Raw genomic sequence first — 24,811 nt, forward strand, 5'->3', positions numbered from 1 at the left:
ATTGCAAAATCTCAAGTTATTCTAAGCCATGGTTTAATGTAATATCCCTTCCTACTCCCAATGTACCGGAATCTGCCCAAATTTGTGCCTTACAAGAGAGCAAAACTGAACCTTGGCAAAGAACTCCATACTATATTCAAAGTATATAAAGAACTCTATACTATGTTCAAATAAACATGAAAACAAAATACAAAACCAAAATACAGTAAGTCTAATTTGTTCTCCAACTTAGACTTAATATATACTTGGACACACAGCACCTCCTTAGAGAACAAAGCATCAATTTTCTTATACATGGTACGGAGCTTTTTCAATCTTTCACGTCCATAACTTAACGTTCCAATTTATTTCAAGGTCTATACCTGGAAGTCTTTTAACTTCCATGTGCTCTGTAATCAGCTCTGTCTGCAAAAAATGACCATTTGACAAAGTTTAATCAAATAGTAGTGTATATATTCTAGCTTGTGACATATAATATACACTAATATAAAAATCAACCAAAACACCACAGACAGAAAAAAGTGCGAAGGCCCAACTACCACAACACAAATTTTCCCACTTTTACAAATTCAAAGCAGGGGACAGAAACTGGTGGAGTTTTTTCCCTTTTTCATTACATAAGCACTAACTTTTATATACTAAGAAGAAAACAAAGTGCCTCCTTCATAAAATGACCCCTGAATGAAGGTCACCTGTACGTAAACATCCCCTTTGAGGTCCAGAAGGCAAGGTTCAATTTGTAGTCGTTTATATTTACAGAAAAAGTTAACACTCCATAGTTTGAAGAAGAGTCTAACAAACAGTTTAACTGTGTGTCTTGTCTGTTTGGACAATACTGAGATAAACACTGCAGAAACTGCAGTGAATGTACTGAATTTCAATACATCCGGTGAATTCAGAGAAGTAATGGAAAAGCTTATCTAGATGGTATTCATATGAAAATAAGTGATAAGGGAAAGATGGGTGATGGTAGTTAGAAAAAAACCCCTCTGGTTCTTTGAAAGGACAGAAAAGCAGAGCAGAACGACCATTCTGAAAGGAAGCTTCACCAAACTCCTTGCTTTGTGTTAGAAACACATACAAATTAAATTGGAAAGAAAACACATTAGATTCAATGATTTTCTGGAGAAAGCATAGTAAGAAACCAATCTGTCCAAATCCAATTGTGACTGAGCTGGAAATAATCACATAGGAGAAAAAGAAAAAAAAGAAACAAAAATGGAAATATCTAACAAATAAAACAGCAGAATCTTGGGAGAGGTAAAATAAAAAAGCCAACATACAAAATGTGATGCAAAAGGCAATAATGAAAAGGAAAGGTTAGGTTAGGTGTAGTAGGAGGATAAGAATTCACAGCTTTAAAAAGGCAGAGAAATATAGATTGGATCAACATTAATGTCTGGAATTCAAGAGAAGGTAACAGAGTACTATTTCTGGGCATCTAGGAAGCAGCACAGACTAAGGAACAGTCAGCAGTCTTGACTGCATCTAGTAAAATACATTCCAAATAATTCCGGTTTGGGTTTTTTTTTTCTCTAATAGAGCTACAGCTCCAACAGGACACGCGAAGTAAAAAGATCCATCATATAGAAACACGTAACATGTGAAAGAATGTCCAACTCATACTTAAAACATCGGGAAACACATCTTCACTTTCTGTCTCAGCACCTCTGTGACAACATTACCGCATATACGGAACATTTGATCTGCACGTCTCAGGCAAGTCTGGAAGCAGCCAAAGCTTCCGATGGCCACATTTGGGAAGACAGATTTGCAAGGACAGAATTGCTTTAAGTAGAAAATTTATCACCCCTTTTTACAGGTTCCATATTTACAGAGCCCACAAGAATAAGCCTGTCTGGTGACAAGAGAAAAAGGCCAGTGAATTGGCCTTCAAGATGTAGATCAGATACTCCTTTTCTAGATCAAAAAAACAAGTTTTACATTCAACTTCTATATTTAATACCAGTACTGAGTGCATAGCAATTACCAAGGCTTCACTACGAATACAGAAAAAATAGTGCTTCTTGGTATTTTTTATGGGCTTGGTGATTTCTAATAATTTTGCTAATGATAAAAATCATTGTAATGATGGAAATACCATGTGTTGAAATCTGCAAACAATACCAAGTTAGCAAGGCTGAAAGGATTTCATGTAACATCGATAAAATTCAAAATGGTCTCAACAAACTGACCAAATTATCTCAAGACAGCATTTTATCACAGGCAAATGAGAAACAGGAATAGTGACCTGCACAATTAAGAGAAGGAAAGCTGTACATAGCTGCTATTCAAAATAGGCTGTGGGTCATTATCCTTTGTGTGCTTTGGGAAAGGCATCAGAAGTCCAGTAATGTCCTACCTAACCTTTTCTTCACTACAATTGAGGTAATGTAGAATTAAGGTACTTCATAGAAGCTTAGTCTTCCAAAGAGATTGTTAAGGAAGGGTTAGACAACTTCTAGGTAGGATTTAGCTAAGGTTTGTCCTACTCTGGACAATGGATTTGTCTTACCTGTTTAAAAATACCTTTCTCTATTATTCTTCCTATAAGCAACAATCATTCAATGAAATACTTGTAACAGCACGAGAAGAGAAAGACATAGAAATCCATCCAAGGACAAGCTTCAAAAAATGCTTTATAAGCAAAAGTGATAAAAGCCTGTTTTCTCCTGCCTCTCCCCCAGGGCCAGCTGGAACAAGTAAAAGAATGTACTGCCAAAGAATCATAAAGGTGCACCTTAAAATAAAGAATAAAAACCAAAAAAACCCAACAGTCAAGAATAGTAGAAGGTAAATTCAGACAGCGTAGTGCATACAATAGTTTTGGGTTCACAAAACAGAAAATCCAAATATCCTCCAAAGAACCAATCTGACTAATATTGCTTGTTCCTTCCCACCCACTTGCATGGGTTATAAACAGCAAGAGGCATACGCTGAAGTATTTTAAAACCTAAATGTAAAACCTTATACATCACTTTCACAGATCATAAATACAAACCAAATCATGCCTGAGGGACAGAAGTCAGACAGTCATTGCTTAAGCACTGTTTGGAAAGAGCTTCAACACAGTATGCCTGTTTAAAGAACAGTCAAATAATTGCCTTCCACAGTCACATTATTAATTGACATTTAAACCTGCCAAATGAAAGATGTGGAATTGTTCCTCCTTAAGGAACAGCATTTAAGAAATCTAAAATGCTAATAACCCTTGGCAGGACGACTGCACAGGACATATGTCAGGGAGGGCACAGGATACATGTCAGATTCCTTCTGAGGTGCACATATAGGGTTAACATTAACACAGATCATGAAGATGAGCTGACTCTTCTGAACTGCATTAAACCTGCTTGGAGCACAGTATGTAGACAGCTAAAGGAAATATCACTAAGAAGCATCTGCAATACAACGTGGCTTCTTAAAAGTACTGAGGTACATGAAAATTTCTACTGAATCTAAGTACAAATAGGAACAAACCACTAAATGTCACTGTTCTTACTTCCACTAATTACACATGGATAGGAAAGAAAAAAGCTGTTTCATTTAATGCCATATAAACTGAAAGTTCTTGACTTTTAAGTTACACAGTCCCTCTGCAACAGTTTAAGTGTTAGATTTAGGAAGGATTCCTTTGCTGAAAATAAACATGGAGTAATTGGGATACATAGAAGTGAATAAAATTAAGACACAGCAATCAAAGTATTTTTACTTTACATAATGGAAGTTTCTCCTATATCTAACACTGCACAAGGTATCTTGCATAATCAAAAGGTAAGCAGAAGTCCCTTACACTGCCTCGCTTTGCCAGAGAATCACCGTAGTCTGCTGGCAAAGTCCGCTTGCTGGACTTTTTCTGCTCATGTTCAACTGCATCTTCAATTATAGGCTCAAGCCTCATCTGGACAAACACCAAAGATGTGGATCAATTTCTTTTCATTATACAGTGAGGAAAGATCTAAAAGCCTTTTAAAAACTTCTGAAATATTTAGAAAACTGCATAGAACTCACTGATGTTTTAATAAAAAAACCTACTGAGGCTCTGGCCTTAAATTCAGTAATCTCTGAAAAATAGACTTTGAAGCTCAAACTTGGAAATTAAACTTTAGAGTCCCCCCTTTTTTTTTCCTTTTCATCTGCAAGATTTTGAAATCTGTATCAAAAGTCTTGCTCAAGGGTTCAGTACAGTCAGTCAAACAGTGTTCAATCTAAAGTGTGTTTTAATACAAGCAACTACTGAGTATCTAAATCCAAGTTTACTAAACAAAATCTTAAAATTTCATGTTGCTGCTTGCTGGAAAAGTTTGTCAAATAAAAAGCTTATCTGTGCAGAACTAATTCTTCCCCAACCCTTCCAAGACTGCAGCTAAGTAATGTGCTGTATCTACATATAATCTCTTCAGTCAGCAGATGCAATTTTATGTTGTTACCTCTGTAAGAACTGTGGTGTCATATGAAGGCTGATACTTCTCTTTTTCATGCGCAGTTCGCTTTTCCATCTTTTCTCTGTCTGTTTTCTGTTTTCTGTCTGCTCCTTTGGGCTAAAAATGAACAGTTATGTGAACATGAACACAAGTGGAATATGGTTTTATAACTGACATCTGATCTCGGACATGAACCATTACAAGCAGTAATATAATGATTTCCCATATGTTTATGAGAACTTTACTTAGAGACTTAAGGATCTGTTTTCTAATGTTACCTTAAAAACTTTGATTTGACAACTGGCTGAATGCAGATGATCTGTATATTCTCCATTTTCAGTCTGTTTAAAGGTGTCAACCTGAATCCTAAAAGGAACTCCTTTCTCTCCTCCGTGTTTACGAGGGGTAAATTCAGTGCTGATACAATGTACCTGAAAAAAAAACCAATGACCAAACAAAAAGGACCCTCAGAAGCATTTCAGGCATGAACTTTATTATATGTTACACACATCACATAAACAGCTTCTTGTAAGTATTAGCAGAGCTATAAAAGGTCACTGACTGGAAGAGTTTTTCATCTCATGCACCCTCATCTCAGGGTATTTTCAAATATGCCCAACTCCTTTAAAAGTCCACAGACCTTTTAATCATGTGTGTAATTGCTTCAGGTGCTACATCAGAATGAAGACTGGGTTTATAAGCTATAAAGACCCCTTAAGGATATCTAAGGAGAAAATCAGGGCAATACAAGGAATTATGAACAATGTCACTGGACAGTGCTCCCAATTTTTTGCTTCCTTATGGAATTTTAAGCGAGCCTTTAGAATGAGTGAATTATACTTGCATAATATCAGTTCCATTTTCAGTTTTTTATCTTTCTTATAAGGAAATGCATTAAAAAAATTTCCATAATTTATCTCACAGTTCTTCAAGATAACCACATTTTAGCAATTATGTAACTCTTACTAAAAAAAGTATCTTTTATTGTACTAGGTCAAAGTTAATTTACTGACAATACAGAATTTAACCTATTTTGACAGCCAGAGTAAGGAATATTGCTACCTGAAACTTTACACCTATACTTTTTTTATAATGAAATCAGATCCGAGACAAAAGTAAGCAATGTGAATATGAGCATTCTATCTAAATAATTTACAAAGGACGTTCAGTTGCCCTGAATATCAAATACACAAATAATAGAATTCCTATAAGGAAACTTACTGACATAGTAAGAAACCTCTTTTTGAGTGTCTGATTTAGAACCCTTTTTTTGTAGGACAATAATTTTCATTTTGAATCCTTAAGCCAAGCTTCTGCTGGAAGTAGTAGTGAGAGTTACTGAGAGGAATGTAAGTTAATTCTTACACTTCCTACAACTGAATAGTTTAACCATGAGAGCTTTCTTCAAAGAGCTTTTTGAAAGCTTTTTATCTATATTTTGCTATAAACCAAAATTAAACAGAAAAATCTTGCTAGGGACTCTAACAGACCTGTGAACCTGTGTTTTTTCACAAAGATAGTATTTAATGGCCATCCCACAAATAATAAATCAAGAAGCTTTGCAGTTCAAATATACTGCTGTTTGTGACCTGAAAGGCACCAAACACAGACATCCAGTCAAATAAAGTTTCAAACCTGAATAAAAGCAGATGTACATTTTGTTGGATCCCATAAAAATTCAACTGCATTGAGCTGGCTTGGATTTGTCTTGATGTCAATGACTCCAACAGACATTGGAATATCTATTAAAATAAGTAGCATACATTTCAGAACAATCATGCAGCAAGAAAACACTATAAATAAATTGTAATAAAAGGTTACCATCAGCATACACAAGGTAGGATGGAAAAATGTGGGCTTTGGTGGCTTGACCAGTTTCTTAGAACTGATACACAGAATATTAGTATATTCAACATACAGAGTGCTCAAGGTTTTGGGTGCTTTTTCGTTCTCCTCCCCTGCTGCGACCCCTGAAGTCATGCACTAAAAATGATCAAGTTACACAAAGTACCAAAACCATGTTTGTACCATTTTCACAGTCTAATAGAGAAAGTTACTTTTGCATGTGTTCTAATTACTGCAACACTTAGCAACTGAAATTAGAAAGATTATCAAACGTGTAGGGTTGCAGAGTTGCTATCTTACTTTAACAGCACTTAAAAGTTCGAAAAAAATGTTAAAGTGGTAAGAACATTTATATTCAAAACACACATTATGACAAAGCAGCATCCAAAAATCTGGTCTGTCCTTTTTCACCAGCCCCAGCATAAATGTGAACGTGATCAATTTAAATTTGGAAATTGAATTCTATAATGGCAACAAATAGAAACAATTGTACCTAAGTCGAGAAGTCTGTCCCCAGGGCGGTTCCACTTCCAACCCTCTAGCTGCTGGTGCTCTGTATACTGCAACCTTCTGTCATGGAACACAACTCTTATAATGCTCTAAAAAAGAAGAAAACAAGCCTGTGATGAGCCACAGAGTCACTACACGTTTAGAAACAGCCTAAAGATAAAGCACTAAAACACCCCAAAATAGCCACAGTGCCAATAAATACATATATACAGCAAAAATTCTGGCAACCATCAGTATCCCAAAATATTCCAGAACACAGAAATAGAACTGAGCAGTAGGAGATACTTGAAAATGTGGTAAAAATGCAAGGGAGAATGACGTCTGATCAGATGCTCTAAAGGTCACTATGAATTACATACAGTGAACTGAGCAACACTGACAGCACAGTATCAACGCTGTGTAGACAACACCAAATTATTTAAGAAAGCAAATACCAAAGATTCCATTTATTATGAAAAGTGGTGAATATTACTTGATCATTCTTTCACTGGGAATTCTCTGAATTTCTGTAACACATTTTAAGAAACGAAATAGGAAATTCCCTTCCTAGTACTTGTAAGATATTTACAAAAAATCTTTGATTTTAATTAATAGAAAGAATTTAAAAGTTCCAAATAAAAAGTTCCAAACTTTCTCAACTACTCTAGATGAAATATTCATCCAGAGCAACTACAACATAATTAACTTTATTCAGCTAGAAGCAATTATCTAACAATACCTATTTTTGTGGCCAGTTTTGGTGCTGCTAAATTAATGCACATACAAAGCAATTTGTTACACAGAGGCTGGGAAAATTACTGTACACATTGATTGTTACCCAACAAATAGATGGCAGACAAATTTGCATTTTTTTTTCCATTTTTCTAGTCTTCCTTGTACTAACAGCAGCTAAAAGTGTCCAGAAAACCCAAGAACTTTTAAATGGAGTGCCTCTTCCAGATGGATTGCATTTCCTTGGGTTTATTTCAAAGATAACAGAAAGCAAATGTGTGCGTGCATGTACACGTACAAACACACACAAACACACCATTCCTTCTGCACTGCAAACTGGCAAGTCTGGAACTTGGAAATATCCACAGCCACCTTCAATGCCATGAAACGACTTCTTTGGTAAAGTACTGGGATTCCAATATTTGTCTGAAGGGGAGAATTTATTGATGCAGCATTACAACACCTTGCTGTGGTAGAATTTACTTTTCTAAACTTTTATGCTGCTTTACCCTATTCTACCTACCAAACAACTCATCACCCACATACAAACCTAGGAAATTACAGCAGAGAGACACCCCAGGGCTACAAGGACATAGCACCTAAGGGGGCAAAATAGTCCACATGCTTATTACAGCAAGTCACCATGCCAGGTTGTAAAACGTTTAATTACACAATTCTCAAATCTCATTTTTATGCTCATGCTTAATTCTTCCTGAAATGATCCCTGAACAAGCATCCCACAAACAATTAAGAACAAGGCACAGAACTCTGCAAGCAAGCCAAAGTTGACAAATTACAGAGCCCAAAGCTGGCAGGTAAAGATTCAGCCTCCCCCAGGCACACTGTTCTGGTGCATTTATCAGCACCACTTTCAAAGTGACTTTAATTGAAGTTTTTCCCTTCTTTACTAATACCTGAATAAGATTTTTTTGAGAATTCAATAAAATCAATAATCATCAGGTCCTTAGAAGAAAAATCCAAACCCCTCCATCAGTTCTTTTAATCATTCGTACTCTTAATTGGGTAGTTTTTCAGTTTGCCTCATTTTCATAGCTCATACAATACCTCAGATCCACAGTACTTTCTACTAACATTGAAGTACAAGGAGACAAACCTGGAATTGAGGAAAGGGGCTCAGCTGTGGAATAAACAGCTCAACAAGCAGCAAAATTAGAGATCCATTCTCCTATGGATATATCTCCAATATCCCACTACTGCAAAACTCACAGGTTGGCTCCATGTGTTTTCTGCGACATTTCTTACGAAACATGCTCACAATACCTCCACTTCTATCTAAATGATCCTCTACCTTCATGTCACCTCTCCTAATCACTTGAAATGGACAATGTGATGGCTCAAAAGACACTGGACACAAAATCTACAGACAACTATCTTAAGCTGTGCATAAATACTTAGGTCTTCAGCGCACACAAGTGTGCATTGGATACTCATATCCATACGTTTTTATTTGTAAACATCGCTGGTCCACATATTCTGACCAAATACCTAGTGACAGCACAAAAAAAAAATCCATAAAATAGACAATCTCTTGTTTGTTAGTAATGCTATCTAGTGAACTTAAAACTCACCTTCACCAGCTTTCCATTGATCTCTGGTATGTCTCCAGCTTTCCGATTATCTAGCATCCGTATCTCATAGGACTGACCTTTAAAGAGAAAAAAACCTGCATCAGTAAAAGAGTAGGAGCACAAGGCTATTCTGTGTTTAATGCATTTAGATTACCTTTGGTTCACAGTAGACAAGGACACCAGTACCTGAAACCTGAGTTTGAGAGATCCAGATAGCAACGTGCGCTTCGCAGCATGCAAATTAACAAAACAAAGTAAAACTTTTTGGTCCCTCTAAAACTAGAGATAATTTCAAAGTTCAATTATCTAATTTTGCGTCAAGTGTAAGTACTTGCTTCTCTGTTTGTTTGTCTGAAGACAAACATTTCAAGGCTGAATTCCTTTCTTTTTTAGAACTGATGAACAGCAACATACTGAGAACCATTAATTGGTCTTCCAAAACAAACTCTTGCAGAGTTTTTATACTTTTCCCAAAACATAAATACTATTCTCCCATGTTTAATTTTGTCCATGTACCTGTTGCCTTTGTATAATTTTTATGCTTTGTAAGATTTCAGAAATAGACCTCTAAAAGAGACAGCTACTGGTTATATCAACAGTATGAGCAAACCTACCTTTCCAGTGAATATGATAAACTGTTGTGCTTCAAAAGAGGCAAAGCTCGTAGCAATTTATTTAACTACAAGGATTTTTTTCCTTCCAGAATGAGGAGCACATATTAATTTGCAAAATCACATCTCCCCAACTAAAACATGTTCACTAAGATAAAATGCAGTAAAATATTCAACTACACTGCCTTTCAGGCTACCTTTACGGTCCAATGTATAACACCTTAAAAGACATTCTGAGTTGCCCTACAAGGCAATAACCCTGTGAATGAGCAAATGATTTCTTCATCTCCTTTCAGTTTTCATAGACTGATGTTACTTCCAACTATAGACCATTTCAGGGTTTTTTTGCTGGACACAATTAGCATATTTATGGATATACTCTACACATATACAGGCTTTCTTCACCCAAGCATCACGTGAACATTGATACAGTTATTGATGACATAAATCCATACGAAACAGATGTTCACCTAGTGCAGCTGAGTAAAAAATACAAAACTTCTCCTCCTACATATAGCAGGAGGAAACTTTTCCTGTTAGTGTGATTCGTTCAATTACCAGTCTTATTCTACCCACACAGCTATAACATGTAAGTTCAACTGTATTTAACGTCAGCATTTTTCAATTCTAGCAATATTAATAAACTTTCTCAAGTATTTCTCTGTTCTCTCTCAACATTTTTTTTGGGAGGTAGGGAGGTGGGTGAAGAAAAAAAATTCTGCTTGTTTCTTCAAGAAGTGTGGCTAACCTTTTATAGGTACAAAATAATATTAAGACAGTAGATTTGATAAAGGTAAAAATCAAAGAATACAAGACTTGAAAATGTAGAAACAGGTCTGGAAATTTTCAAGACAGATGAACAGATACATTCCATTTTGGAGTTTTGGACATGTAGCTGCTCTTGAAAGTGTGAAAAGCACCACAGCACTGATTTTTACCATCCCTATATGAGACCTATATATGCTTTTCTCTCTGCTCTTTCCTGGAGAGCAGCCAGAGGGGCAAGGCAACACAAGCTACGGACAGTAACTGCCCCCTGCTACACACTGTGTGGTAATTCGGTCACAAAAATCCCAGAATGTTCAAGTTTGGAAGGGACTTCTGGAGGTAATCTTGGCCAATCCCCCTGCTCAAGGCAAGGCCACCTACAGCCAGTTGCCCAGCACTAAGCCTGGCTGGTTCTGAGTATCTCAAAGGATGCTCATCCAGCCCATTTTTCTTTTCTCTGTAAAGATCTTATGGGAGAAACCAGCAAAAGCCTTACTGAAGGAAATCACTTGTAAACAATACCTACTACCCTCCCCTGGTCTACCAAGCCACCCAGTCCATCGAAGGTATTTATCAAGCTGGCCAAGCATGATACCCCCTTGGGAAACCTGTGCTGACTACCCCTGATGATGATTCATGTACCAGGAAATGGTTCCCAGGAAACATTGCTCCATCACCTTCCCAGGAAGCCTGTAGTTCCCTGGCTCCTTTTTGAAGATCAACATTAGCTTTCCTGTAGTCTCAAGTACGTCTCCTAGTCAACAAGATCATTCAACAACTATCAAGAGTGGCCTCACAGTGATATAGGGCACTGCCCTCAGCACTTGTGGGTGCGTCCTATCAGAACCCGAGGATTTATGTATGTTCAGTTTGCTTAAGTATTCCCTGACCTGTTCCTCTTCCACCAAGAGCACATATTCCTTGCTTCAGACTCTCCCCTCATGTCTAGGGCCTAGGACTCCTACAGACCAGTGATACCAGAAAAGACTGAGGCTAAGAAGGCATTGAGTACTTCAGCCTTTTCCATGTCCTGTGTCACCATGGCCTCTGTCCCGTTCAGCAGCGGAACAGCAGGGGGCCCATTTTAAATAGTCTTCCTCTTCCCGTTTACGTACTTACAGAAGACCATCTTGCTTTTGACATTCCTCACCAGATTCAGTTCCAGCTGGGCTTTGGCTTTTCTGATTGCATCCCTGCAGGCTTGGACAGTATCTCTGTACTCCTCTCAGGTTACCGGTCCCTGCTTCCATGTTCTGTATGCCTATCTTTTGTATTTGAGTTCCCTTGCTTACCCATGCAAGCCTCCTGCCATTTTTTGCCTGACTTCCTGTTCATTGGGATTTGCTGCTCTTGAGTTTGGAAGAGCTGATCCTTGAATGTTAACTAGCTATCTTGGGCCTCTCTTCCCTCCAAATCTTTATCCCATGGGACTTTGCTGTCCTGAAGTCCAAAGATGTGATCTTGGTCTTCTGCCCTGCTTCTTTCTTTCAGAATCATGAAGTCCACCATCTTGAAGGTGGACAAGCCTGACTGACCTTGAAAGTCACAACCCCAATGAGCCCTTCCCTGTTTCATGAGGTACAGCAGAGCTATCCTCTATCACTTGGGTCAGGAAGCTGTCAATCAGCACTTTCCAGTAACCTCCTGGGTTGCTCATGCTCTGCTGCGCTGTCCCTGCAGGAGACATCAGGGTGGTTGAGGTCATCCTACTAAGAGCATGGCCTGTGAATGTGAGGCTACTTCTAGCTCTTCAAAAAAGGTCTCATCTACTTGTTCTTCCTGGTCAGGTGGCCTACAGCAGGCACTCACTACAATGTCATCCACATTGTCCTACTCTTTAATTCTTACCCATAAGCTCTCAATTGGCACATCACCTATCCCCTCTGCAGAGCTCCAGACATTGCAGCTGTTCTCCCACGTAATGCCTAACTTCCCCTCCCTTATCCTCTTGCTCTGCCTTTCCTGAAGAGCCAATATCCCCACACTGTAATATGACACTTTGCAAGCCATCCCATCATGACTCCATGATGCCAAGATCACACGGATGTCTTAATTCCTCATCTTTATGAGGAACAGCACTACAGACGTGTGCACTTCAGAGGCACCTCACCACGCTCACTTACCACAAAGGGCTTTGGTGTTCCCTTGGAATGACATTCTACAGGCAGTTACTTGCTTACATGCAAATGCTGGAGATGACCCTGTTTAAGCCTCCTTTTGTTGATGCTGTGTTCCCTTTCATGCTCTTTGCTTATGAACCATGTCCATCACTCCCTCACAGTGCTGCTTGTCAGTCACTCCCTCCCTCCTTCCCTGTTCTACTTCAAAGCCCTCTTTACCAGGTCAGCCATGAGCTGGCAAAGGCACCTTCACTGCCCTTTCCAAGCTGGATTCCATCTCTCCCAAGCAGTTCTCTACATTCACGGAACTCCAAGCTTTGTGGCACTGTGTAAACCAACCTAAAAAATGCTTCCCCTTTAAAAGCAATTCTCTTCCACATCACTTTGCTATTCCAGATACATCTAGCTGAAGAGCACCCAACTCAAAACACTGTCCCACAACTCCAGTATGCATTCTCAATGGACCTATTTAACAGATTTCACAGTAAGAACCCTGCAAACCCCTGAACAACCAACCATCATCACTCCAAGGTCTGAACTTCTAGAATCAGCTTCAGCTGAACATCTAATTACATTAAATATTCCATCAGCTCACAGAGTATGTCAAGTTGGAAGGAACACACAGGAATTGAATACAACAACCTGCTCCTCACAGGACTACCAAAACCTCAATCACATGACTAAGAGCATCAGCCAGATGCTCCTTGAACTCTGAGTGACACTATTAGCTATACTAATTAAAAAACTAACAGAGGGTAAAGTCAGGACTTGTTTAAGCATTGCCTTAGGGAATGTCACCACAGCTTAACAGACAGGGCAAATATTCCCACTGCTTCTGATATTCCCAAACCAGGAAACTAAAACAACTGCTGACGAAATTAAAGAGGGTACTTCCTTTTGAAAATTATTTAAGGCAAGACACTGCCTGAAAATGGGGCCAAACTAGAAACCAGATAGCTGAATAACCAGGATATAGATTATAAATTACTCTTTTGCTAGAGGACTCAATCCAACTCATTACATAAATGTATCTATCAGCACAACTCAGTGCTGCAAACCGATCCTTATTTTAAACTGCCTTCAGTATGAAAGAAATCAAGTCTCACAACATTTTTCATGTATCACAAAATCTGCTGAGTTGGAAGGGACCCACCAGAATCATTGAGTCCAACTTCCGGTCCTACATAGGACACCCCAAGAGTCACACCATGTGCCTGAGATCATTGTCCAAATGCTTCTTGAACTGTCAGGCTTGGTGCTATGACCACTTCCCTGGGGAGCTGTTCCAATGCCCAACCATCCTCTGGGTATATACATATATATACACACATTAACTAGCTAGTAGAGAAATTTTAATGAAAAGGTCTTAACCTGGGCAGTAAATGTACTGTCTTTCTGTCTGAAGTACTAGCACAGAAAGGAAGTTGGCCAATGGCTTTTTTCTTCCCATATTTATTTAAGGAAAGGGGTTATACCAATGTCCTCATTTTTCAACATCAGGAAAAGTTACCCAGGACACTGAAAAACACCAAAACTTCTTTGCCAATGAAATCTTTATATTAAAAGATATTTTCAAGGACAGATGAAACATTTTACAGTCATTTTAGACACAGCCACTTTAAATGGCAAGCTGTTCTCAGAAGCAATATGGCAAGCACTTTTTTCCTTCAGCCTGCTGCCTTGTGCTCTGTCTTCAAATTACAGCACAGTCTATTGAGATTTCGAGTCAAAACCCACAAGGAAAAGAAAGCTGAACTAGATACAGGAATGGAGATCCTAGGGCATTAGAGCCAGAAGAGAGGGATGAAGGGCTGGGAGGGTACAAAGCCACTGATAAGGTCCAAAACAAATGACAAATTATTTGAGTTTAGAATACTAGCTGACTAAACTTAGGACACCAATGTAATTCTCAGAGGTGAGGAAGGTTTTATCATATGGCAATGACTTCATTCAGATTATTTTACCCAGCAGTCGGTGCTCTCTCTCTAGGGGGAAAAAAAAAAAAAAAAAAAAATCAATTTTCATGCAAATTAACCACAAGCTATGAGGAAAAAAACCCAGCCTGATTCACATGAAGTATTTATCTAGTTAATTTCTGATAAATGTACAGGAACAATGAAATAGACACAAACTCCAAAGGTAACTGCACTTGTGTTCATGTTCAAACATAATACTGTTCTGGACAGACATGTCTGGCTAATTTGAGAGCAATTACAGAGGCATCTTTTGTGTAACACTTCTTGTTCAGGAACCGACATTTTAACATTTATTATGACTTCTGAGGGCTGTTTGTGTGTACCTCAAGCAAATATCCAATTAACTTGCTCTTATCAATCAAATTTAAACAGAAATGCAAAATTAGTCCTGAATTTTCAGCTTTACTACCTGAAATTTGTCTCCTAAAAGTTCTATTGGCTTGATTTTATTGGGGGATGAGGGGGATGGAGAGGGGCAACACACAACAGGAAAAAATCCCAAAACTCAAACCAACAAAGGAAAAAAAAAAACCCACCCCACCAGAATCCAAAGGGGAAGTAACACCATACTATAGCTGTGAGCCTACAAGTTGGACAAAAAAAGACTGCTAGTAAGGTATCCAACCTCATTTCTGACATGCATTTATTTTGGAAATATACAATGTATCAAAACATGAAATACCATTCCAATTTCAGACTTGCACCACAAGCCACATCCACATATGTATACCAACCTTGATTCAAGTATGTGAGAGTTTCATCATATAATTTTACTGCTGGAGATGTTGCAGCACACATAACATATTGGAAAGGTGGATGTTTGGTCTCATTTTCTTGTGGAAGGCTGGAATCTTCCTGTTTGAAAATAGGCAGTGCCAAAACATCACTGAAAAGAAAAATAAAAAACAACTTTGAGACTGTTGGCGCTGTTTGGATTGAAGTTAAAGAAAAAAAGTTGTTTGCGACTTAAAGAAATGCACAGTGAAATACACACAGAATTTTGTTACTCATTTTATTAGTAAAATCTATATCAGCAGTATCCAAAACATTTTCTGATAGAACTTTAGGCTAGGATACATAAACCTGGAACCTAAGCAGACAAACAGTTGTGCTGATCCTCTGAAAATTTAATCTTTCTTTTCTTGTCTCCATTGAAAAAATTCAGCTCTCTCAACTTTTCACCTGTCAACACAGCCAAGCTTTCCTAATAAACACACAAATGAAAGCAAGGCTTTTATTTTCTTCTTTGAAATAATGTATTCCCGAAAGTAAGTTACCTACACGGGCAAGGTATCTCTCTTCTCATTTAGTACCATTATATCTAACCTATTAATTCTGTTGACATTGTCAATCTTTTCTTAGGCTTTAGCACACTGATTAGCCCAAAAATTATTAAGCGGCAGATTCACAAAACATAAGCTATAGAAAGTTTATGCTAAGATTCACTTCACTTATCTAAGATTCACAACCACCAGAAAAACTTCGGAAATGCTAAGTTTCTAGAGAATAAAGAGTAATCCATGTTGTCCACAAGCTGTGGTAAGAAAGCTTCACCACAACTAGCAAATACATATTCTGCTTTCTACAGAAATTAGTAATCTGTATTAGCAATAGATTAATTTTCCTTGCATACAGAAATCTTTCATAAATTAAAATTCTAAGAGTTTGCCTTGCACTGAATTTTCGTTGATGATTAAATCATCTGCAGATCCTTACTACTTTCTTTAAAAATGTTTCTAAAGCGAACTAAGATCTCACACCCCCTCACCTGTTCATTCAGTTTTTAACCAACATGTATCTTGTTTGTATCTCTTGCACTGATCACAAACATAGATTCAATATATTTCGTAAAACAATTATAAATGTCTGTATTGCACTACTCTTTGTACATTGTACCCTAAATTTTTTGAAGTAAAACTGCTTATTTTTACTGTTCCTCATTTCTGCAAGAGTTTGCTTTATTTAAAGAGAACTCTGTAATTCCTCTTGAATTCCAGCGCATATCTGAAGAATCAAAAAAATGTATCATAATAAATTCAAAAAGTGAAATGACAGCCAATATTTTTGTGTCACATAGGGTTAGAAACTAAAACTTGGTCTACTTAAGTCTTAGATATGCAGAGTAGAGGTGGAACATCCTAACTTTTCTTTCAGAGCAAGTGCCACATTCAATAAGGGATGTCACTCCCCAGGCTACCTGAAGATGTTGGAACAAGAAAATATTTAGGAAGGGTGAAAAAGTCTAAGAAATTTGTCTCTACCTGGTAGAGACTGGAATGTCTCCCCAAAAAGCCAGCTGGAATTAAAAAAAGAGACCAAAAAAAAGACACCCATACAGGTTCCCTTTTACTAGGAAGAAACCACAGGAGATGCTACAAAGACTGATGCAAGCAGGACAAGGCAGTACACTGTCCAAAACAGCATTACAAGCCTACTGAACTGTGTCCTAACTACTTCTGATGTCATCTCCCCAAACTGGAGCCCAGAGAAGACTTAAGTAAGTGCCAAGGAAGATGTGAAATAACCACTTAGGGTAAGTGGACACCCCTAAAAGAGTTTACTTATACAGAGACAAGGATCCGTGAGTAGGACAGCAAAATCCATAGATTGGTGACTGCTCCCTGAGGATGACTCACAAGAAACAAGGAGATGCTTCAAGCCCTGATGTCAGTCAGGAGGGCAGCAGGAGCAGCCCAACACAAGAGGGAGCGCCGTGACAAGCTGAGGGAAGCGTGGTCCCATGACAGGACGGCTACACCAGGAACCCATGCTCACCACACACTTCGGCACACACAACACGAGTGCTTTTATGAGGAGGAACTTTAAAATGGCAAGAACACGGAAACAACGGCAATGTTTAAAATACACACACAAGTCAAAGTGCAACAATGACGGCATGCAAAATACCTCACCAAATAAATTACCTGTAATCCTCTACTAAGTTCTGCAGCACTTGCCTTCACATAACACACAAGATTAAAGAGAAGTCTTCTGTGTATTCATGAAAAATATATTTAAAGCCTTCATTTGCCACTCACAATTTAAAGTTAAAAATGTAGCTGGTCTGGCTTAAAAAAGCATGATGTGGATAATGAATTAGATAAGAGACACAGCACTGGAAGCCTACAACTACACCAATTTAGGCAGCTTTAAACCAGCTTTTGCTAACACAAAGCATAATGACTAACTGCCACTAGAATAAGGAGAAATAAAGACATCCAACTCTACAACCCTACAATTTAGCTGTAAAGAGAGCTTAATGTTCATTCTTAAATGCCACCATTCCAAAAAGCATTCCAGAAGACAGCAAAAGGCAAATTTCTCTTACAAAAGTCTTCTGGGTACTAGTACATTCCAAAGGAAAAGAGAAGCCAATGCAATGTAAACTCCTTCCCAGAGCATCTTTAAATACCATTTAAATAACATTTTGACTCATTCACTTTCAAAGAATGAAATACCAGTGTTTCTCTCATTTCAACATATGCTCTTTCCCCATCTAAAAACAGATCAAAGCTGCAGACAATTAAAACAGTCAATAAGGTATGAGTAAAGTATTTCAAATTAAGACCTGAAGTGTCAGTTTAAATAGGGACTACCTATATTTCACAGTGACAAGCATTTTCTACAAAATAAAATTCATTGCTCATGCAGCACAACTGAAGAAAAGATGCAAAGACTGCTCATAATTCAGAGAAGGAAACCGATGGGAAACAGAAATATAATATTTTTAATAGTGCTCTTTACTTAAGCTAAAGATGATAAACTGCATATAATATATGCTATTGTATCAATCACATTCCCAGAAACTATGGGGATGCTTAATCTTTTTACCACCTCTAATCTTACAGTGATTCTATTTTAACACCCAACAAAACAAAAAACCAAACAAAACGCAAGGAAATCCCACGAACAAACAAACACAACCCAGAGAAGATCAGCCTTGCCAGTTCCAGCCTTCTTCCCCTCAGACCTCCGTTACAATTTCTGCATTTATAATGAGACAATGGCCCAGCAGTACAAATCATGTGCCCACAGTCAATCCCTGGCAGCCTCCGTGTTTGTGTATACTTACGTAAGGCATCCTTTAGTCATTTTCCTACTCACCTGGTGAAATCTTATTTTTGCTAGTCCAGTAGAGATTAGAGACAGGCACTTGTAGTGCCAGCTTTGCTTAAGTTATTTCACACAGCAAAGAACCTCTTACCTAAAGTGAAGTGCCCACTGACAGAGCAGCCCAGATAGACGAAAATCCAACTGTTCCAAAATAGCTACTGTTGACATTATTTCAGACTACAGGAGAACAGAGCGCTTTAAGAGACTGATTCTATTCTTTTTTTGCCATTGTTAACTTTTGATCTTGTGAAAACTTGTTTACTTCACTTGTCTCATTTAAGTGAACTTTAGAACCACCAGCAAGCTGATGTATGGGTGAGTAGTAACATTTTGAAGGACAAGTAGCATCTTTTGTTGCATTTTTCGGTATCATTTGAGAAAGTCCATCTGCCAAGGTTTACTCTCCTGATGGAAGGAACCCTGAGACCAAGACTTTGAAATTATTAGCTCTAGTAAGAAAAGTCTTAGTTCAGTTCCTCAGAATGTGTTATCTAAAGCATTCAAACAAAAGGCATTCTTTTCTTCCCACAGGGAGGAGGAAAATTTAGCCAGAAAAAAAACCCAACAGAAACAGTCTTCATTACACCCCAAATGCAGGCAGTAAACATATCTTCCATCACAAGTCTTAGCTACTCATGCTACAGAGGTGCATACATGAAACATGACCATACAAAAGCAGGAAAGCTTAGAAGCAGCAGCAAGGTGAATGTTACCACTTGAACTAAAGCATCCAGTAGGATCCACCACATATGAGAAGCTATCCTATGTCATGTAGCTTACATGAGCATAGTACAAAAAGACCAAGAAAAATGTAATTTATCCCCCCATGCTTGTGAAATGTTTGTAAGCCTTCAAAATCACCTTCCTTACAAATTTAAAACCCTCTTTCCACACTTTGTCCAAAGCATTTTAAAAAAAGCCTAACACACACATACAAAAAACCCCTCCCTAATAATAATAATATGGTCAAAAAATAAATGAAGAACTTCCTGTCCTTACAAGAACAGAAACTACTATGTCATCAAAATTCAAACTGATGTTCCATCAATCATCTGCCTTATCTATCTTCTGGATTGTATACTCTTGGGTGTGAGTACTAAAGCATCCCAAGAACACACAGGCCTTTTGAAACTTTAAGGCATGGTTTTTACGAGGACAAATACCTTAAGAAAAATGTTTCTCAAGCAGTATTTGAATTAAGAGTTATGATCTCAAAGCCAAGCTCTGAACTGTTCAGAGGTGAGAGCAAGCCTTAAATGCAAGGCAATGGGAGACCTGATGCTTCCTAACACTTTCCCTATGTCCACAGAAACAAGTTTGATGGGACGCAAGACCCCTGGAATTAATTTCTGGGGAACAAATTTCTCTGCAGCAGCCATCCAAGAAGTCCAACATGAATGAGAAACAGGTGCAAACATAATGCTGTTCCTAGGAATCCCACAGACCCTCACACAGAAACTCAGATGGTGAAAGGTTTCAATTCAAGAGGAGTCTGGCACAAAATACAAGAAACCACCAATCAAAGAAAGAAGAAAATGCCAAAACCAAAACCTGTGTCCTTCCTACCAAGGAAAAGAAGTAAGAATGTTCACCACAACAAATCCACAGTTTCGCATCCACTCCTCTGACACAGGGAGGTCAGGCAGCTGCTCTAACTTGCAGCAGCTCCAGTACAGACAGCTCCCACATAGGAGAACACCCGAAGAGCAAACGAAGGCAGACCTGCTGCCCTGCTCTCAATCTGGTATGTCACTCCAACACGAGACGTGACAGGGAACAAAGACAGTTCTGCACTTTGAAGTCTTTCCCTTAAAAATTAAACTGGCCCCTAACTTTTTGTAATGTATTCACACACTCAACTTGGAAGAAAACAACAACAAAAAACCCTAAAGCCAATGTCAATGACCTAGAACATGAGGTTTATCTTTCAACATGTTTTATCTGTGGTAACAAAGCAAGGACGCTTAGGTTTGTGGATTCTCTTTTTCTTCAAATGCCTATTTCCTGAGAGGCATTTACATATTTGTGCACTTACACAAAGAATCAAGCTCCCATTCTAATCAGTACAAAGCATTTTATTTTAGAGTGTAGATGTCAGTGAAAATTATTTTTTCTACAGAGCAATGTATAAAAAAATAGAACAGACCAGTGAAACAGAAGCTTTATAATGTATCCTGCAGAAAACACTATGTACATCTAAAAAAGAAAAAGAAAAAATTCAAGATACCTTAAGTAAGTATTCCTCTTTCAAAAATCCTATATAACCAGCAGTAAAGTCTTAAAAGTGTGGGAGACATTAGGGGAAGCATAAACAGCAATTTTGTCTGTCACAATGTAACAGCAGCCAAAACCAGGGTGTGAATGAGATAACTCTTATTTGGTTTTGCACAGCAACTAGGAAGTTAAGGCAGTAACTGTTGTGACCCAATCATGTTTATCAGAAGCCAAAAAAGGATGTCAGGGACCCAAAAGCTGTTAGAAGACAACACTCTCCCTCTCTTCACCTGAAAAGAGAGCTCTAAGTTGTAAGACAATGTTCCCCTAACTCCTGACTGACCATCTCAGGGTTACTTCAGCCTGAACTGTGCTTGAGAGGTGGTACACAAAGTCCTCTCACCATCCCACAGCACAGTAAGGAAACAAGACTGAAGACTGCATTAGGCTTTCCTTCTTTTCAACCAAGGCAGCAGACCAAAGACAATTAAGTGCTCGGGAGATGCAGCGGAGTCAAACTGACTTGATTCTCCAAAAGTGGAGGATTGTCTGGATATATTTTCATAGTCTTTTGTAGAGAGTTTCCCATTTCAGAACCAAAAGTCTTTTTTTTTAAACCTAGTTTGATGAACTCCAGGTTTTAACCTACAAATACATACCAAAGCAGCTACTCCTGAAATAAGTATCAAGTTCCCCATGACAGGATTGAATTGTAGCACTACAAACACCATTGGAACTGCAAGCATTTAAATAAATCCATATACCAAGCTTCCAGATTACACATAAAAATTCAGTCATTAAGGTATTTTTCTGTCTATTAATGCTCAATTAACCCAATTTATATTGATTCATTAATCTAATAATTCATTAGATGAAAAATGGAATTCTGCTAGAAAGATGACAGACGGTTCTTTGAAACTTGTCTTATCAATTAAATAGCCTCCATTTTTTAGCAGTGCATAGCAACCATCACTGGTCCTCGAAAGTACACAACTGCTGTTGTGTTACAATGGTTATTATGAGGGATTCATAAGAAAACATGATGGGTGTCATTATCAACCAAAATTAACATTAACTCCCTGAAATTAACTCAAAACTCACTATCACTAAGGGGTACAATGTTTTTATATAGGTTTTGGTGCAGGTGTTATTTGACACATCTGACAACTGTTATTATCAACTGAATTTAATTTTGTGATTATAGGCAGATTCTTATTGCATGAGAAGATGCTAGAAAAGCAATCAGAAAAAATGGGTTTCAAGGCTTTATAAGCAAATTTTGAAAACTATATAAAACCATGTGAATCCGCAGGGAAATTTAGGAGGCATTTAGCTGCCTTCTAAAAAAAACCCAAAAATCCTACAATGGATTGACGATCAATGATCATGTGCAACTTTCTTAGTAAGAATAAGCACAGGAGTAATGCCATATATTCTACCTAAGGGCACTGACTCATCATCATTGCCAGGAAGCATCAACTCCTTTATATATAACCCCAATAGTTAGAAGAATTACATGCAGATCTTCCTAACAAAATCAAAGGGGCATATACCTTGAGGAGCTCTCCCAGCACTCTCCTCTAGGCAACATTTCATTTTCTTCTATCTTATTTTGTAAGAAAGTGACAAGTAATTAACTTCTATTGGCACACTGAACAGTCACAGAGCAGTATCTCTCCTGTTCATGCTTTGCCAGTTCTCTTGGTTCTCCCCTCTCACATCACTGAACAGACCATAATTTCTCTAAACTACAAATCTAACCAATACATAGAATAACTTACACGTGAGCTGAAAATCACTCTGAATTCAGCAAACACTAATGGCAACTAGGTGATCCCTTTAACTGTGGGGTCCATGATTAAAGTTACAAAAACTACTACTACTAGTGCGTAAGTTTTCCAAAAATACACTGCAGACAAAGTGTGTAACAAGATCCAAGACAAATATATAGCTTAGCTTATACAATATTACTTTTTCAGTGCTGTTTTTAATGGCTACAACTCTTTCTGTGCTAATTCAGAATGTCCTAATAGGCATATGTACCAAAAAGACACTTAGGATTGCTACCCACCATAAGACGATAGGACCAGAAAAAACAATATATCCAACAACGGTAAGGATGATAATTCTTACAGTTCCTAGAAACTGAAGTGTGCGCATTACTGCGATAAGAAATGAAGTTATGAAAACACAAGAAAATATAAAAAAAATCTAACAGTCAAAACGCAAAATTTTTTATCATAAGAGATCCCAGAAAGAACTGAATTGAGATAGAGAAGAGCAGTTCTTGAACAGGAGCACATGCACTTTCCATTGGTGTCTGCACACTAAGAAGCCATCCAGGCAACAACCACACAGCTGCCCACAAAAACCTGGCATGCCACTTCATGGGATGAATGTCTGAAGGTTTGCTGAGACAGAAATGGGACAGAAGTGGGACAAAATCCAGATAAGCTGAATATAAAATCAAGAGTATTCTCATCAAGAGAGATGAATCACCTTGTTCTCTGAACTGGCAAGCTCTCAACTTTATTTTTAATTTTAAAAAAACCCAAACCAAACAAAAAAAACCACCAAAAAACCCAACAAAACAAACAAACAAAAAAACCAACCAAACCCTAAACCCACACAGAACAAAACCCCCATCAAATACATGTCCCACCATAAACTCACTGAACTCGCAATAGCAAATACTATCAGAAAGGTCCTCATTTCTATCCAGCAGAAGCCCTTTTTTGTAACTTCCAGCAAAGACACTGCACTTCCAAACATTACCTGGGAAGTACTGCCTTAAAATACACATAATAGATGAAGTTTGTGGTCACGTGCAAGTTTCAGTTTCCCCTGATAGAGAACGTGCCTTTTATAGAGGCTAGGCCATCACAACTATCAAACGCAACCGTTTTACTTCTCCAGACTTAAAACACTAACCCTGATGAACACTTTGGACTTAGAATGTCTCTCGGTGCCTCCAAAACAGTTTTTCTTTTCCCCTCTAACTCGTCACTCAGGAATCCACACATTCCGCCCACGAGCGAGATAAAATTTACTCAAACAAGTACAGTTTTATCTTAGCTTCGAAAAGGGACATCCAAACGCTACTCAAACACTCTAACCTTGTAAAACCTGGAAAACGATCAAAAGGTAAGGAAACCGCCAAGTTGACTATGAACAGAAAGAGCTACACGGCAAGATCAAGTCCCCATCACTAAAGCCATACTACATAGAAGAAAACCCCATCACTACACAGAAATACAGAATAAACAGAGGGAATAAAGTACAACCATGCTACTACCTTATTAACGACAACCTTCACCTGCTCGAGAAAGAACATTTTTAAACCCGGCAGAAAACACCTACTGTTCATTATGAACAAGAACTGCATTTGTCGAGTATAAGATGATATCGTTTGGAACGTAGGGTCCGGTTACATCCCACAGAGACAGCGAAATGTCAGTTTTAGGGCAGGGATTTCGCATATAAAGGGAACAGCACCCCAGCACCGGCAGCTGCCCGCCCTTCCCGAGCGGCCACCTGCCAGCAGCACGGGAGGGCAGGGCGGGAGCCCCTCCGACACGTGCCCACTCCTTTTTTTACTGCGAAAAGCTTTCGCAATAAAAAAAAAAAAAAGAGGGCGAAAAGGAGAAACCCCGGCTCCTTCCCGCGCAGCGTGCCCAGCGGCACGGCCAGGGCTGCGCGGCCCGAGGAAGCCGGCGGGGACGCGGCGCCCAGCGCCGGGGATGAGCTGCGGGACGAGTTACCTCATGCTGTAGGCACCGGCTCCCAGCTCCTGCCCGATGCCGGAGAGGCTGGCGTCGAAGTCGTGCACCAGCCCGGACTCGATCACTTCATCCATCTTCAGCACCCACGCCATGTTCCGCCGGCCCCGCCGCGCTCCCGCCGCGGGAGGAGCCGGACGGGGCGGCGCCGCTC

At 38.6% G+C, this 24,811-nt stretch overlaps 1 protein-coding gene across 4 annotated transcripts in view; it reads right to left on the reverse strand.

Moving 5' to 3' along the window:
• Positions 1-24,805, reverse strand: part of UBP1 (upstream binding protein 1 (LBP-1a)) — a 35,667-nt gene extending 10,862 nt beyond the window's left edge. For 2 of the 4 annotated variants that reach the window (XM_017734658.1, XM_008633848.2), the window contains exons 1-8: positions 24,640-24,805; positions 15,286-15,437; positions 9,077-9,153; positions 6,760-6,865; positions 6,057-6,163; positions 4,700-4,852; positions 4,428-4,538; positions 3,791-3,898 (exon numbers count right to left, since the gene is read on the reverse strand). In XM_017734658.1, coding sequence (XP_017590147.1) covers positions 3,791-3,898; positions 4,428-4,538; positions 4,700-4,852; positions 6,057-6,163; positions 6,760-6,865; positions 9,077-9,153; positions 15,286-15,437; positions 24,640-24,752 — 927 coding nt within the window. In that variant the 5' untranslated portion in view covers positions 24,753-24,805. The remainder of the gene's footprint in view (positions 1-3,790; positions 3,899-4,427; positions 4,539-4,699; positions 4,853-6,056; positions 6,164-6,759; positions 6,866-9,076; positions 9,154-15,285; positions 15,438-24,639) is intronic. The other 2 variants (XM_017734659.1, XM_008633849.2) reach the window with 1 other exon arrangement.
• Positions 24,806-24,811: the final 6 nt, after the last annotated feature.

The sequence above is a fragment of the Corvus brachyrhynchos genome, unplaced genomic scaffold (assembly GCF_000691975.1).
Source record: "Corvus brachyrhynchos isolate BGI_N302 unplaced genomic scaffold, ASM69197v1 scaffold94, whole genome shotgun sequence".
NCBI classification, from domain to species: domain Eukaryota; kingdom Metazoa; phylum Chordata; class Aves; order Passeriformes; family Corvidae; genus Corvus; species Corvus brachyrhynchos.